The sequence below is a fragment of the Scatophagus argus genome, chromosome 12, assembly GCF_020382885.2.
Source record: "Scatophagus argus isolate fScaArg1 chromosome 12, fScaArg1.pri, whole genome shotgun sequence".
NCBI lineage: Eukaryota > Metazoa > Chordata > Actinopteri > Scatophagidae > Scatophagus > Scatophagus argus.
Genome location: NC_058504.1, coordinates 15,729,979 through 15,743,995, shown reverse-complemented (window position 1 = coordinate 15,743,995; position 14,017 = coordinate 15,729,979). Strand labels below are relative to the sequence as shown.

General features: G+C 41.5%; 2 protein-coding genes across 2 annotated transcripts in view; both read left to right on the top strand.

Moving 5' to 3' along the window:
* The first annotated feature begins 2,038 nt into the window (after positions 1-2,038).
* On the top strand, positions 2,039-7,048 carry trim105 (tripartite motif containing 105). Its single transcript, XM_046406768.1, has 7 exons — positions 2,039-2,183; positions 2,734-3,059; positions 4,073-4,168; positions 4,781-5,014; positions 5,172-5,185; positions 5,294-5,409; positions 5,663-7,048. The coding sequence occupies exons 2-7, from the start codon at positions 2,772-2,774 to the stop codon at positions 6,220-6,222; spliced, it is 1,308 nt and encodes a 435-aa protein (XP_046262724.1). The 5' UTR covers positions 2,039-2,183; positions 2,734-2,771; the 3' UTR covers positions 6,223-7,048.
* A 4,045-nt stretch (positions 7,049-11,093) lies between these two features.
* Positions 11,094-14,017, top strand: part of flt4 (fms related receptor tyrosine kinase 4) — a 40,727-nt gene continuing 37,803 nt past the window's right edge. The window contains exon 1 of the mRNA XM_046405558.1: positions 11,094-11,498. Coding sequence (XP_046261514.1) covers positions 11,441-11,498 — 58 coding nt within the window. The 5' untranslated portion in view covers positions 11,094-11,440. The remainder of the gene's footprint in view (positions 11,499-14,017) is intronic.

Below are 14,017 nucleotides of genomic sequence, written 5' to 3'. Positions count from 1 at the left end.
ACATTCTGACTGAGTCGTCATTCATCTGAATGATTTCAGTTCTCACGCGGTGTGAATTAATGATGTCATATTGAAGTGTTCCAGGAGCCATCGTCCTGCTTGAATAGATGTGTGAAAAGATAGCCTTGAAGCTGCACAGTATATTAAGAGTAAGGTCATGAAAATAAAACCTTAACGCTTAGCAGAACCCTACAGAACAAACTTAGAGAAAGCTTTGTAAAAGTTACTGGAAATGTTGAAACAATAAACAATTTGATCTATTTGCATATATTTGCAGCCTCCAGCAGTCTGTTTGAAATGAGTTCACCTGTAGATTGTTATCTGTGGCACAAAGGCGTCATGGGAATGTCAATCAGATAATTTAGGGAAGGACCTGAAATATGCTGTCATTAGACACATAGAGGAGCTTTAGACCTGTCAAAAATTCACCCACTAAAAAAATATTTTGTGGTTTTGATAACAGATCAGGAGTTCGTGTCTCCCTTGAGCCCTGTTTTCATTTCCCTGGAGCCATTAAGAATCGCCTTTCGCCATCCCAGTTTAGATTTATTGTTCAGGGAATAACAGTGTATGAGATTGTGAGATTCTCTTGGTGGGGATTTTATTTGGTGATGCAATAATTGGGGTACTGATTGACTCAGCACCAGAGATTACCCTTATTGATTGGGGCAGACTGCCTCTCTGTCTCAATTTATTCTTTCAATTATGAGAGCCGGCGCGCTGTCTCTGTGTGCACTGGGTCACTCGGCAGTCAGGGGTGAATCAGACTGGGTTCCATGCATCACTGATGAAGGATTTCTGTGCTTTCTTATCTCCAGCAAAGCCTGGGGGATTTTACAGTGCGGAAGAAGATTTTTGTGCTCTGCACTGTTCTTTAAGTTGAACCACTGGTTTTCCTGCAGCTTCAAACTTTACCTGTGCTCATATCGATCTACATGCACACCTTATTAATTAGTGAGCTACACCTGACTCCCCTCCACATGCCGTGGATCCTAGATTGATGGTCTACTGTTCTCCATCTGATTGCTGTTTGTGTGTGGTTCCTTTGAGAGCCCTGGCCATGACATGATCAGATATGCTTATGTTGCACAGCTACAAAACCCACCATGGTGCACACACTTCTAGGGTTTCTCATCCTGTATCTCTCTCTCTCAGTCCATCCATCTGTCTGTGTGAAGACTGTGCAAATTAATGAATGTGGGAGTGGAGAACAAACAAGCTGAGGAATCCCATCCATACCTCCTCCTTTGTTCTTTGGCTCTTGGTGTTTCTCGCACAGGTTGAACTTGACAGATGTAGACTGCAGCCTAACCCAGATAACAGCCTTTAATTCTTCAGTGATTCAAAATATTGATTTTAATGGATGGACAGTCTAAGAAGTCTCTAAATTGGATTCCTGCAGTAAGTATTTGTGTGGGATGCACCATTTACACCCATGGTGTACTTTTCTTTTGTTCTAGGACAAGGCCAATGTGTCTAGGAAACCAAAACTCACCAGGGTCTGATCCTATCCTATCTATGTGGCCCTAGAGTCAGAAAAATAAGTGCCCTGCTAAACATACTTTTAACAGCTACATTCCTTGTGAGCAGAGTTGAGGACTGAGGACACCAAGGTCATGGCCTCGGTATTGTTTCTGGGAATTTGGAGGTTGCAAACATGCAAAGGACTTTGTATTCCACATTTACAATTTACCGTGCACACAAGGCAGATAGTGGATGTAAGGCAAACTACTATCATGTAAAAGAGTGAAATTTACAAAATGCAACTGACCAGTTAAATTAATTGATCAAAAAGTTGTTTGTTTGGACTCAGTGTGCCTGAAATACCTTCCTCTGCTCTGCTTGGGACAAAACACAATGAAGTGTCTCGTTTCGCAAATGTGCAGAAGAGAAATGTAGTTTTTGTTCACAGTAGTCTTCAGCGCAGCACGCTTAATTGAAACAGAAAATAAAAGAACTGAAAATGGAAAAAAAATGCAAGCGACTGCACAAAATTCACATCCTGCTGCTGCTTACTGCGAAACACCAAGAATAAGAAATAAACTGTGAAACACTTGGACCAATCAAAGGTGCCTATGTAGTTGGCACATGCGCAGTAAGCGTGTACGTCTTGTTCCTAAACAGCAGTGGGGGGATCCGTACTTTGAGATATTTTGCTTCCCATTTTCCGAAGAACAGACAAAGTAGGTACACCAAAATTGTAACTAAAATATGTTTATAGTCACTTTGTCATGGTTTCTTTGTTTTGCTCTGTGTTGCTTAAACTGTCCATTTCCTGGTTGCTGCACGTCGCTAACCGCTAGCGGGCTTCATGGCTGGGCAGACACCAAACAAAACAACTGACCAAACGTCCCTTTGACCATAAAATCATAAGTAAGCCTTTAGAGTCCCGTGATGTATCAGCTGATTTCTCCTCGCCCCGATTAGCATTTACACTTGAACTGGTAACATTTAAAGCAGGTCCTTAGTATATTAATTGGTGCAAGTGGACAGTTTTTTTTTTTACACTGATTTGTCATTAGTTTAGGACTTAATGTTTGAGGTGCACAACCCTCTTTGCTAGATTCGGATTTAGTTAATGAATAACTAGTAAAATGTGACATACAAGAGTCATTTGTTGCTATGTAATGTGAAATTTATTTCATTTCAGCTGGCTCAGTTGAGATCCTTCGCCCTGTTAACTGTCTTTCGAAAGGGAGTGTTTAATCTCTCTCTGTGTGTCTCTACATCCAGGCTTCTGCTTTCAGTTCCTCAGCGTGGACATATTCACCATGGCTGCTGCTGCTGCTGTTGCCACATCTTCCAAAGGCAGCCTGAGGGAGGACCTGACCTGTGCCATATGCTGCGATCTGTTCCGGGAGCCGGTCATGTTGGCCTGCATGCACCACTTCTGCAAACCCTGCATCTCCCGGTACTGGAGGGGAACTCAGGGCCCTGTAAGCTGCCCACAGTGTCGCAAGGAGTTCACCTCCAAACAGTTTCAGACTAACTACCTTGTGACAGCCATGGTGGAGAAGGTCAGGGCCACCACCTCGGACACTTACATCAAGAACATCGAGGTGAGTTAATGCCTGCACTTCATGATCGTGCTTGGCTGCCTTCCATGCCTTTACTCTTGGTCACCTGGAAAGTATTATGAAGTGTGTGGTTGAATACAATTCTGTTCTATGTTTCAGTCCACATCTGTGTTAATTTCACTGTAGTTCCACCCTGAACACAACTCACTTGAATTGCTCAGGGCAAAGTTCACTCTCCACTCCTTTTTATATTACTTTGTATGACAGTGAATGTGACTTAACTGCAGTGGGAGAGCCAACTGACAAATGACTGCCAGAATTAAAAAAAAAAACAAAAACAAGAAAACAGTACTAGCCTAAATTCCTTTAATAAATCCTATCTATTGCAGTCCTATATATGCTGTGTTAGAAATGTGTTTGTTTAATGTAATGGTTGTTTCTAAAAGAATGGGTTTATTCAAAGTTGAGCAGATTGATATCTCTATCTAGTGGATATAAGGCTAAGGAGCTGGTTGTCTTAGCTAAGCATTAAAAGTGGAAATAGGTGAAATGGGTCTGGCTCTGTTGAAAGGTAAAAAAAAAAAAATTACTGTGTACCACTTGATAACTTGCTTGTTTATTCTGTACAAAAGCTGAAGTGTAAAATCAACGAATGGCAGTTTTAAGGGGCTTTATGTGTAGGATTGTTACTTGGCTGGGCGCACTCACTTTCTGCGAGGCACTTGGCAACTTTGTGGTCATGACAAGACTTCAACAAAACGGCAAAGTGTACTTACTAAAAAGTTAAGCTATTTCTTGAGGTGTAACTCTAGCTCACTTGGTTGGATGTGCACCCTGTACAAATGAATCAGCAGTAGCAGAACATAACATGGAGTTGACAGTGTTATCAAAAACAGAATCTTTTGAGCTAGACATATTTATTGCATCACTGTTTTTCTGCTCGCTCATTAATAGGCCCATTGACAGTTGTTTAAGAGTTCCTTCATTCTCTGCAAGGTCTCTCTTTTTGTAGTTGTTTGTGTCCACACTGATTTGATTTGCATACTGCTGTATAGAAACAACTGAAAGAGACTCTGGAGAGCCACCGCCTGAGGAAGGAGGATTTCATCAACAGTATTCGCAGAGACAAAGACAAGATGGACACCATAAAGGTACACTCCTGTGGGGAGCTGAAGGGATAGCAGCACTTAACAGATAAGAATGCACATGTCCCTCCCTAATGGCTGTGTGCTGTATATCACGGTGCATATTTAGTGGTGTTTGCAGATGTGGTAAGTGACTGTTTATGCTTTGATATGTAAAACATAATGGTTGTCTGCTTGAGGACATAAATGCCTTTCTAAGCTCTGACTTAATTGTGTATCAGCTTTGCATAGGACATCCTTAATCCTGTACAGTCTTACACTTAGATGAAAATGATTGTGCATTACAATTTTGCAATTTTTTCGTTACCATGTGGCAAACTGCACAGGCAAAACCAACAGAAACAAACAGGCACTTAATGTGTGTGTGACAGATGAAAGATAAGAGCGTGAGGTTAGTTGTGCGTGCTGTGCTGAGATGATCAACAGAAAATCCTTCCCTGCTTCTTTGGAGATGTGTCTTCCAGCAGGAGATATGTGGAGCTTCAGTGGAACAAGATACTTGAGTCAACGCTCCACTCCTCCACTTTCCTGGTCAATGAAAAATGTGATAAAACACAGAAAGCAACGTGCTGCATTATGTCCTCCACCTGTAACATCAGTCGTTTTTTCCTGCCACAGAAAGTCGGAGCAGATCTGCAGGCTCGTGTCAAAGGGGAATTCCAAGCTCTCTTTCAGATCCTGCACAATGAGGAGGCCTGCCTGCTGGAGCAGCTAAGAAGAGAGCAGGAGGAGGAGCTGGAGAAGGTCCAGCGCCACCTGGAGGCCGTCGAGCTGGCTATAAGGGAGCTGGAGGATAATATGAGAGAGCTACATCAGGCTAAAGCTGCCACAGAGAACGTCGTATTGACTGAGGTAAGATCTCAGCTCAAAGTAGCCACCAAGATGAGTATGTATAGACCAAATCTGAAGTGAAATTAAACCCTGAGTGTCATCTTGTTTGACTTGTTTTGCATCGATTTGAAAATAAAAGTTGATTTATGTCATTCTTCCTTCATTTCCTTCTCTCTAGCTCCCACAGATAAGGCAAGTGTTCTTTTCTTTATTTGATATCTACATTTCCATTTAGTGCCATTTGTGCTTGGAATAAATCACCCTAAGGGTGTGTTTGCTTTTTTTTTTTATTTTCAACAGACCATGTGTACGGGTGGATATTTCCCCAGAGTTTGATATAGACGCTTTCAGCAGCAAATATACGGCCCCATTACAGTATATCACATGGAGAAAGATGTTCAAGTCTTTGAGGCCAGGTAATTTTTCCCTCTGGTGTGCTTGAATACCCACAAAAGGGCTTGAGCTGAAAATTGGTTCTGTCTCAGCAAGAGGAGTAATTATGGAAAAATTATAGAGTATTATATAAAGATATTTAAGTGCTAAAAGAACGACAGTAATGGTACCACTGTTCCACTGATAAGATATATTTTCAATTTAAAATGTGACACACTGTTGAGTCTTAATACAGAAAATATTATCACTATTTCAATGAATTGTTTCACCCCAAAGGCCCTTCCCCATTAACATTCGACGTCGACACAGCGCACCCAAGCATCCACGTCTCCAGAGACAAAACCATGGCAGTTGAATGCGACGCTGTATTCCCCTATGTAAACCACCAGAGACGTTTTCTCCAGTGTGTCAACATCTTGGCTGCCCAGGGCTTCCAGTCAGGCCGACACTACTGGGAGGTGGAAGTGGGCTCCAAACCCAAATGGGACCTGGGCGTGGCCTCTGAGACCATCAACAGGCACGCTCGGATCAAGCTGAGCCCTGAAACCGGCTACTGGACACTGCGTTTGCGCAATGGTAATGAGTACTCTGCTGGCACACAGCCCTGGACGAGGCTGCAGCTCAGGTCTTCCCCTCAGAGGATCGGGGTATTTTTAGACTTTGAGGAGAGGAGAGTGTCCTTCTACAACGCCAGTGATATGCGTCTGCTGTACTCATTCAACAACGGGCCGAGGGACAAGGTGTTCCCCTTCTTCAGCCCGTGCATTAGCGACCGCAGTCAGAAACCTCAGCTGATCAAACTCCTCCACTACCCTTGTGTCGCTCTCTCTGGCTAACATGGGCGCAATCAGTGAAAGGGTTTCAGTATGTAAGAGCCTTCTGTTCACTTAATGACCAATGGCTTATCACTCACCTGCTAGAAGACAGTGCTGCTATTTTTAGCAGTATGAATTTAACACTTCTGACTTTGATTTGATGATGCTTTAACGATCATATATGGCCAGATGATTTTATTTTTGAATGTGAAATGAACCTTAAAAGCAGAAACACATTAAAAACAAATATTCATTCATTTTGGCTTGGTTGTTAAACTTAAGCTTAGATGCATCAAATTGTATATTATTATTTATTATTTACAATATGAAGACATAGTGTTCAATCAAAAATCTTAAATACTGTAGATGGAGACAGCTGACCTTTCAAATGATAATCTGAATAATTATCTCTCAGACTATCATTAGGCTTGCTTGTGAAAGGGTTTTTTAATCACTGAGCTCATTCAGTTTGTATAAAATGTGCACTTTACGCTGAGATTTTATATGTAATCAAAATGCTCTTCATGATTTATACATGAAATTAAACATTTTTGCATTTTTAATTCAGATGTGTTGTTTTGATTTCTAGCAGCTCCTGATGATTTTTGACTATTTTACGTCCCTTTATATACATTACATCTGCCTAAATTTGAACACTTAATGTGACAAAATGCTCCTTTGTTGTATCCTTCAAGGAAATGACTAAAATGTAGTTCTTTGTGGTATATTTTGTGTTTCTGTCATTGCATGTTAAACACAAGTCCTTGTCATCCTGATTAAGGCCCAAACATTTACTGTAAAACATGCTGATGCAAATAATAAACCAAATCACTTTTTCTTCCTTTAATAAACATCGTCTTTGATCCTTTTCTGCAGCTGTGACACCACACACTCCTATGACCTCACTTGAAATAATCAAGGATGTTATTAAGCATCATCAAAGTGGCTCACCGCAGCTATGGACAGTTATGAATACATAAGCCATGTCGGACGCTTACAGAGCAAAGAACGGGCGGGCTCTTCGGTTATCTTTGCAAACACAAGAGCACTGATGTCCTGTTTCCTCCTACCAGGTGAAAGGTCAGATAAACAGAGTGACAGTGGGGATGCCTCTGGTCAGCTCGATGGGCCCTGGGGGCATGCTAAAGCAGGTTCCTGCTTCCTCCTTTGCAGATTGGAAAGGTGGCACAATGAACTGCACCAGAGGGGGACCCCATTCATTTCCTGCACTGCAGCTGCATGAAATGGGTGCGTTGACCACACACAGATAACACACAAGTCACTGTCTGTGACCTATAGATGCATGCTGAAATCAATTGAATCTCCTAAATTGAAGAGAATCTCCACTGTACATGAATATGAAAAGATTATGAAGAGAGCCTCTAAATGCATGTGGCTCTTTTTGGATCCCGTGTCCTCTCTGGGAAGCCACTATTTGTCCCTCTTGATTGAAAAGTGATATGAAATTATACTATAAGATTTGTTTTCCTTGTTGTTATGATTAAAGTGTTGGCAGTAGTCTGATGAGAGGCACTCAAAATGAAAGCAGTTGGAAAAAAGACAGAATATACTGTGCAAGGAGAATCGACTCCACAGTTCCCCTGAGCAGTGTGTTTTGTCATCTTTCGGCTAACTGTTTTGGTTTTCTGTCCCACAACTTGATCGAAGAGATCAACTACAGTGTTGTAGTCAAGGCACCAAACTTTGAGTCCGAGTCCAGTTTCGAGTTCCCAGTGAGTCATTAAAGAAAATTCCAAGTCGAGTCCAAGTTGAGTCCACTACTGATCCCAGTCAGGTCCAAGTCAAGTCCAATCCAAATATATTATTGTATAATTATTATATAATATTGAGCTTAATATAGATATTATTATAGATATATATTTATTTTTAGGCAATAAAATTAAAATCTGAATACCTGTTTCCGATTTACGAGTCTGAATGCAGTTAATGCACAAGTCCGAGTCCTAGTCCAAGTCAACTGTGCTCAACTCCGAGTCAAGTGACAAATGAGGGCACAAGTTGGACTCGAGTCCCGGTCCTGGACTCAGACTCGAGTACTACAAGCCTGATCTCTTCTCCTGAACTCTTCAACAGCAGTCACGTTTGCAGGAAAAACAAAACAAAAAAACCCCACTGCCATCTAAATGCCCAGCCCCAGACAGCAGACAAAGTTGGAGACAGCTGAAGAGCCACATATTTCCTTCGGGAGAAGGTGGAGACCAAAAGAGCTAAAAGGGGAATGAGCATTGGACCGGTGGACAAAAATACTATTGTTTTTGTGTTCTACCTGCTCAATGTCTACTTACACATTAACTACATCATCTTTTAAAGGTGTTGATACATCACTGTTGTGTTTACGGCCCCCCCTCCCCGCCAAAAGACACAGTCAAAGCACTTCTGGCACCATTTGCTTTGAGCTGCAAGAGTTCTGCATCACAGAGGAAGTTCCATCGACTGGCTGCATTTCGCTCAATGCATTAGTTTCCTGGCTAATTCGTTAGTAAATAATTTACATGTAAGCACGCAGCAGCACTGCTCCTTCTGCCTGTCGGTGAGCATGGAATAGTTTTCGTTACTTTAATCAAATCGAGACAAAAAGCTCTTGAACAGTGGGAGCTACTTCAAAGTAGCTTGGCAGAGTGCAGCGCAGTGCACAGGCCCATGGGCATGGGCTTCAGTGAGAGAGAGTGAGCCGCTTGCATGCATGCCCCACATCCTTCCTATGATATTAGCTGTGGATCTGTAATGTGTTTCCTGACCTGAGGATGGGCCTGGATGGAGTGCTGGCACTTCAAGGACGGGTCCTTGAATCCTCAGTTGTCTCTCTGGAGCCAGCAGGATTACAAACCGAAACCTTTTCATCTGACACAGCAGGGGCGATCATGCTATCCTGCATGAGGGCTATTGTTTGTTATCACTGTTGTCTTAATGGCTTGTCTGAATGCTTATGTGTGCAGTTTATTATTTTATTGGCCTCTCAAGTGTTTTTATGACATTATCTGTTTTATATTCATAATGAGATTTGGTACTCCCTGGGCATGGCTTTGTTAAACTATCAGCACGATTTAGTGTGTTTATTTTCCTCTGAAGCTGACTTCGCTGTGGGGCTGAAACCTGGAGAACATTTTAATTACAACCATTCAATCACAACATTGTGTTTTAAGGTCAAAGAGGTGGATTGCCGTAAGGGATCTGGGGGGAAACGCACGCCCACAATAACACGGAATGATCTTTTGACTCCCTGTTATTCCACACACTCTTGTCTGGTTTCTCCGTGGCTCAGAAATCATTGAGAATAACATCAACACATTGAGAGAAAATAGATTTTTTTTCTCATATATCAATTCAACAGCTGCTGTTGGCTGATGGGTGGACTGGTGTTCAACAGTGAAGAGGGAGTCTTGAGTCAACTAGTGTTATTATTGTTGTAATGGATATCCAAGTACAGATACAGCATGCCATTGATTTTACAGCACACTCATGTTCCTGGAAAACAGACCTGTCTGGGATTAATTGTATTGGCTTGAATGGGCATGTTAGTTCTTCTGAGGCTCCGTAAGGGATTGAACTGGACTGCTACATCAGACAATTAATGAATTAAACTTACAGCTGCACCCAAAACTCTATATATGCATGTGTGTGTGTGTGTGTGTGTGCGTGTGGGTGTGCGCTTGATCATCCAAGTGCATACCTCTTGCACCTTTTGACTTTTTATATCTGAGTGTATATGGTACATGGGTTTTCAATTTTCAGAATCGCTCCCTGTAAAATAAAACCGGGCTGATAGCAGTTCACTATGGGCATGTTGTACTCTTAGTACATGATTTTCATTTACACTCTGAGGACTCCCTGAGGAGGATGGATGTGTGGGAGGACGGGGTTAACAGGACTTGGACAAGGTTGGAAGAACTCTCGCTGAACACTTTAGTTTCATCGGAGGCATCTTTACATCTGACCTTCTGGAAGAATAATTACAGACTTTTAATAGTGAGTGTCTCCCGAGGCATCTCTGCTCAGCTTTAGTTTGTTGGACGTCTTGGGGATTTTGTGTTCATAGGCGCAATAGATAACTTTCTCTACCTCAAATTAATGGCCGACGTTTGACCTGAACAGATGAAAATGCATTAACATTATGGTGTCAGGACTTATCGTATTGTTTTGTAGATTAAACACAGCTGACCAAAGAAGAAAATATCATGTAACATTCCTCCTGAGTCTGTGTATATCTTTTCTCAGTGTGGTATGTGTCACTCCTTTTGTAACGCTGTTGTATTCCTGCGGTGGCTTTATAAGAATTTCTGATGGTATTAGGATTACCTGCTGAACTTTTTGGATGTCAGAAGGGATTTAAATGCATTGAAAAACCTATGAAATTAAAATCAGCATGAAATAGTTTTGCACCAAAGCAGCCAATGGAAATCCACAGCTGGATCACTGTTAAAAGTGTTCTTCATATGGTGCCCATTAGCCGTCTGATGTGCCCTTGAGCAAGGCACTTATCCCCCAATATGCTGCCAGGCGCTTGATGCAGCCCACTGCTGCTGTGTGTTTCACTGCATGTTGCATGTTGCATGTGTGTGTGTTTCAATCAGTGATGGGTTAAATGCAGAGAAGTAATTTCCCAGCTTGGGATTAATAAAGTAAATTAAATAAAGAAAAATTAAAAATTGATCACACAATGCAATAAGATGCATTGTCTACAGCGTGATTAGGTTACTGTAGCTTATCAAAGCAGCAAATGAAACGAATGGGATCCCTAAGGAAGGAAATTTGTCATGGATGTTAGGGGGAGACCACCCACCCACCCCCCCGACACACACACACACACACACACCTCACCCCGCTAACACACACCCCTTCCAATTCAGCTTGTTTTATGATCTGGATGGATGGGTGTGCATGCGTTCCAGTCACGAGCTGAGGAAAAGGAAATCATTGTAAATCCCATTCAGTGCCTTGTGCATCCTTTTGACAAAACTTGGAAAAACACAACGTTTTTTTCACCTCCTCCTTTTCCCTCAGCATTTCGGCTTTGTCCTCCTCTGTGCTGAGTACTGATCAGGCATCGATTGGCCGAGGTTCACCTGAGTGGTTTTTTTTTCTCTCCCGTCTACGGACAATCATTCAAATCACCTCTACACCCGCATTAAAAATCGATTTAAAAAGAAAAAAACAACAAAAAAAAAAAGTAAAAGAATCACCGCTCAGGCTTCTGCACTTCTGGACCGGAGATCTGGAGATGAAGACAGATTTTACGTTTTTCTGTCGGACTTGGATTGGAATAGCATATGCCTCAGGTGAGGAGACTCATGGTGACTCAGAGAGAGAGAAAAGTTTAGAGCGCACAACTTTTTACAACTGTTTACTTCCAGCAAATAAATGGTCAGAGTTTGATTAAAGTTTTATTTTAAGGGGCTCAAAGTTGTATTCACGTTAAACTGGGGTCCTGTGCTGAAGCCAGGTAGATCCTGAACAAGCTTTTCTGTGTGCTCTGTTTGATTTGCTGTGAACGGATGTTGCTACGTTATTTTAAAGCTGATGCATCATATTCAGTCAAAAAATCCTTACACGTTTGGAAGCCCAGCTGTTTGCGCAGTGCACACGATTTTTGTTTAGGTTTTTCAATACATGACTGAAAGTTCGCCTCTGATGCCTCTCGATATGGGACTGAATTAGTAAGAAAACCTGGCGGGAGTTTCTAAGTCATGCAGATAGGCACTAGGGGGAGGCATGCTTGTTGTGTTTGACAAAGATGCATCTGTTAATAAGTGATGCTTAACTCATGGGATGAAACAAACAAACATATTCTGCTCAGAAGAGTCTGAATCACACAGCTCTGTTAATGTGTGTAGGTCACATTTTGCAGAGGCAGACAGGGAGGAGAGCTGACTGAGCTAGACTGGACACTGACATGTGGGGGGGGGGGTCAGATCCCTTCAAATCGCCCTGCGTGGTCCATTCATGTCATCTTATTTTCGTAAAGCAAGTGGAAGGTGACAGAATGTCACCTGCGTATGCGTTTTATTCACCTGTGTGTCTAGAAAATTCACAATGGAATTCACTGAGAGCAGAGGCCGACAGATCTGAAGCACGTTGTTTGATATCAGCTACTCGAAACAGGGCTCGCTGATTGACAGTGTTATCTGGGAGTGTGGCTGAGGTAGTCTGCAATTTTTTCCCAGTGTACGTTTGAGTTGTTCATCACTGATTGCCGCTGAGCAGCTGTTCATAAAGAACAGGGAATACTTTTGTGAGGGGCAGTCGCCATATGGTTATCCGAATCATAACTGGAGGGATGGCTGTCACTCCTTTGCTGGGTGGGCCATGCACATTTGTAGGAACAGATGAACAACAGATGAACTTTTTTTTTTTTAGGAGAAAATAACGATGACTGATGGAATCACAAAATTACTTTCAGCAGAATCATTGACCTGAGTAAACATCGTTTATTCTCCGTAATGGTACATTTTTATAATTTGTGACAAATGATGTTTGGTGAAAGTCGAGCCTGGGGTCACTCTCTTCTATTTTCACATCTTTTCATTTGGCTGTATTTCTGTTTGTTTTTTTTCACTCTCTTTTCAAACTTTTACAGTATTCAAAGCAAAGAGAAAATTCACAGAACGGTTTCCTATTTAACCACAATGTGTATCTTGGAATTGTAAAGCTCTGTCTGATGTTTCTGTCATCACACTAACCTGATGTGCCTATTAATGCACGCATGGTGTCATCTGTTGGAAGTCTTAGGCTATTTGCAGCTCCGTTAGTTCAACCATACACTTTCCTAGGTGATGCTCAGTAGAAGCACAATATGTAGGAGGCAAGAGACGCTGGTTTCATATCACGCACGCACATTTTTCAATTGCAGCCTCACAGTATGTTCCTGTGAGTCTGAGTGCCACATTAAGGATCGATATGTGACAGAAAGAGCCTGTGTTCTGGCTCAGTACCGCAGCCTTTTGCCCACCACTTCAGATACCGATAAACTTGAAATTTCAGTATCATCATTAAATGTTTTTCTTTTAATAAAATACTAGAATTCATGTAAAAGGTTTTTTATTTTTTCAGTCTTTGTTTTTCCTCCTCATGAATGCAGAGTATGAAAAGGCTCCAAGATAGAAAGAAATGACCTAAAATCAAGCAATTTATCTTTTCTCTATGTTTCCAGTTTAAAACTATGTCATTGAATAGCTTTGGCATTTATAAAAGTCTTGTTTTAAAAGATTTAAGTGCTCATATTATAAATCCCTTACCTCAGATTTGTCCTTTGAAGAGTTTTCTTAGAATTTCTTAAAATCAAATACAAATGTGTGACTTTAAAGAGACACTTCTGAGCTGGAGGCTGATGCAAGCATGATGAAAGCACTGGCTTCACATTATCATGATCACAGTGAGAAATTGAAGGAGAGTGGTTTGTAGACCTGCCAGCACAGAAGTCATTGTCATTTTGCGGGGAGAGGAGATCATTTACGCAGCAGCTGCATTTATAGAGCTTCAAGTTAACCCTGGGACATTTTCTACCATCTCCCTGTCACGCTTTTTCTCTGGTTTGAATTACGGTAGTTCCAAAACATGTGTAATACATGTTTTTTTTTACAGATGCAGAAATTCAGCCTTATTTTTTTTTTAAAAAATGTGTCTTGGTGCAACATTGCTACCAGTGAAATGAATTGTGACTCACTGATTGATTCATCTCCTCTTAATTTCCTTATTTTTGTTGGTATAATTGGCTATTGAAACCTTCTCGGTCAAATGAGCACCATATGCAAGCAATGAATAATTTTTCCAAAGCTGAGCTCTAGAGCTGAATGATCTT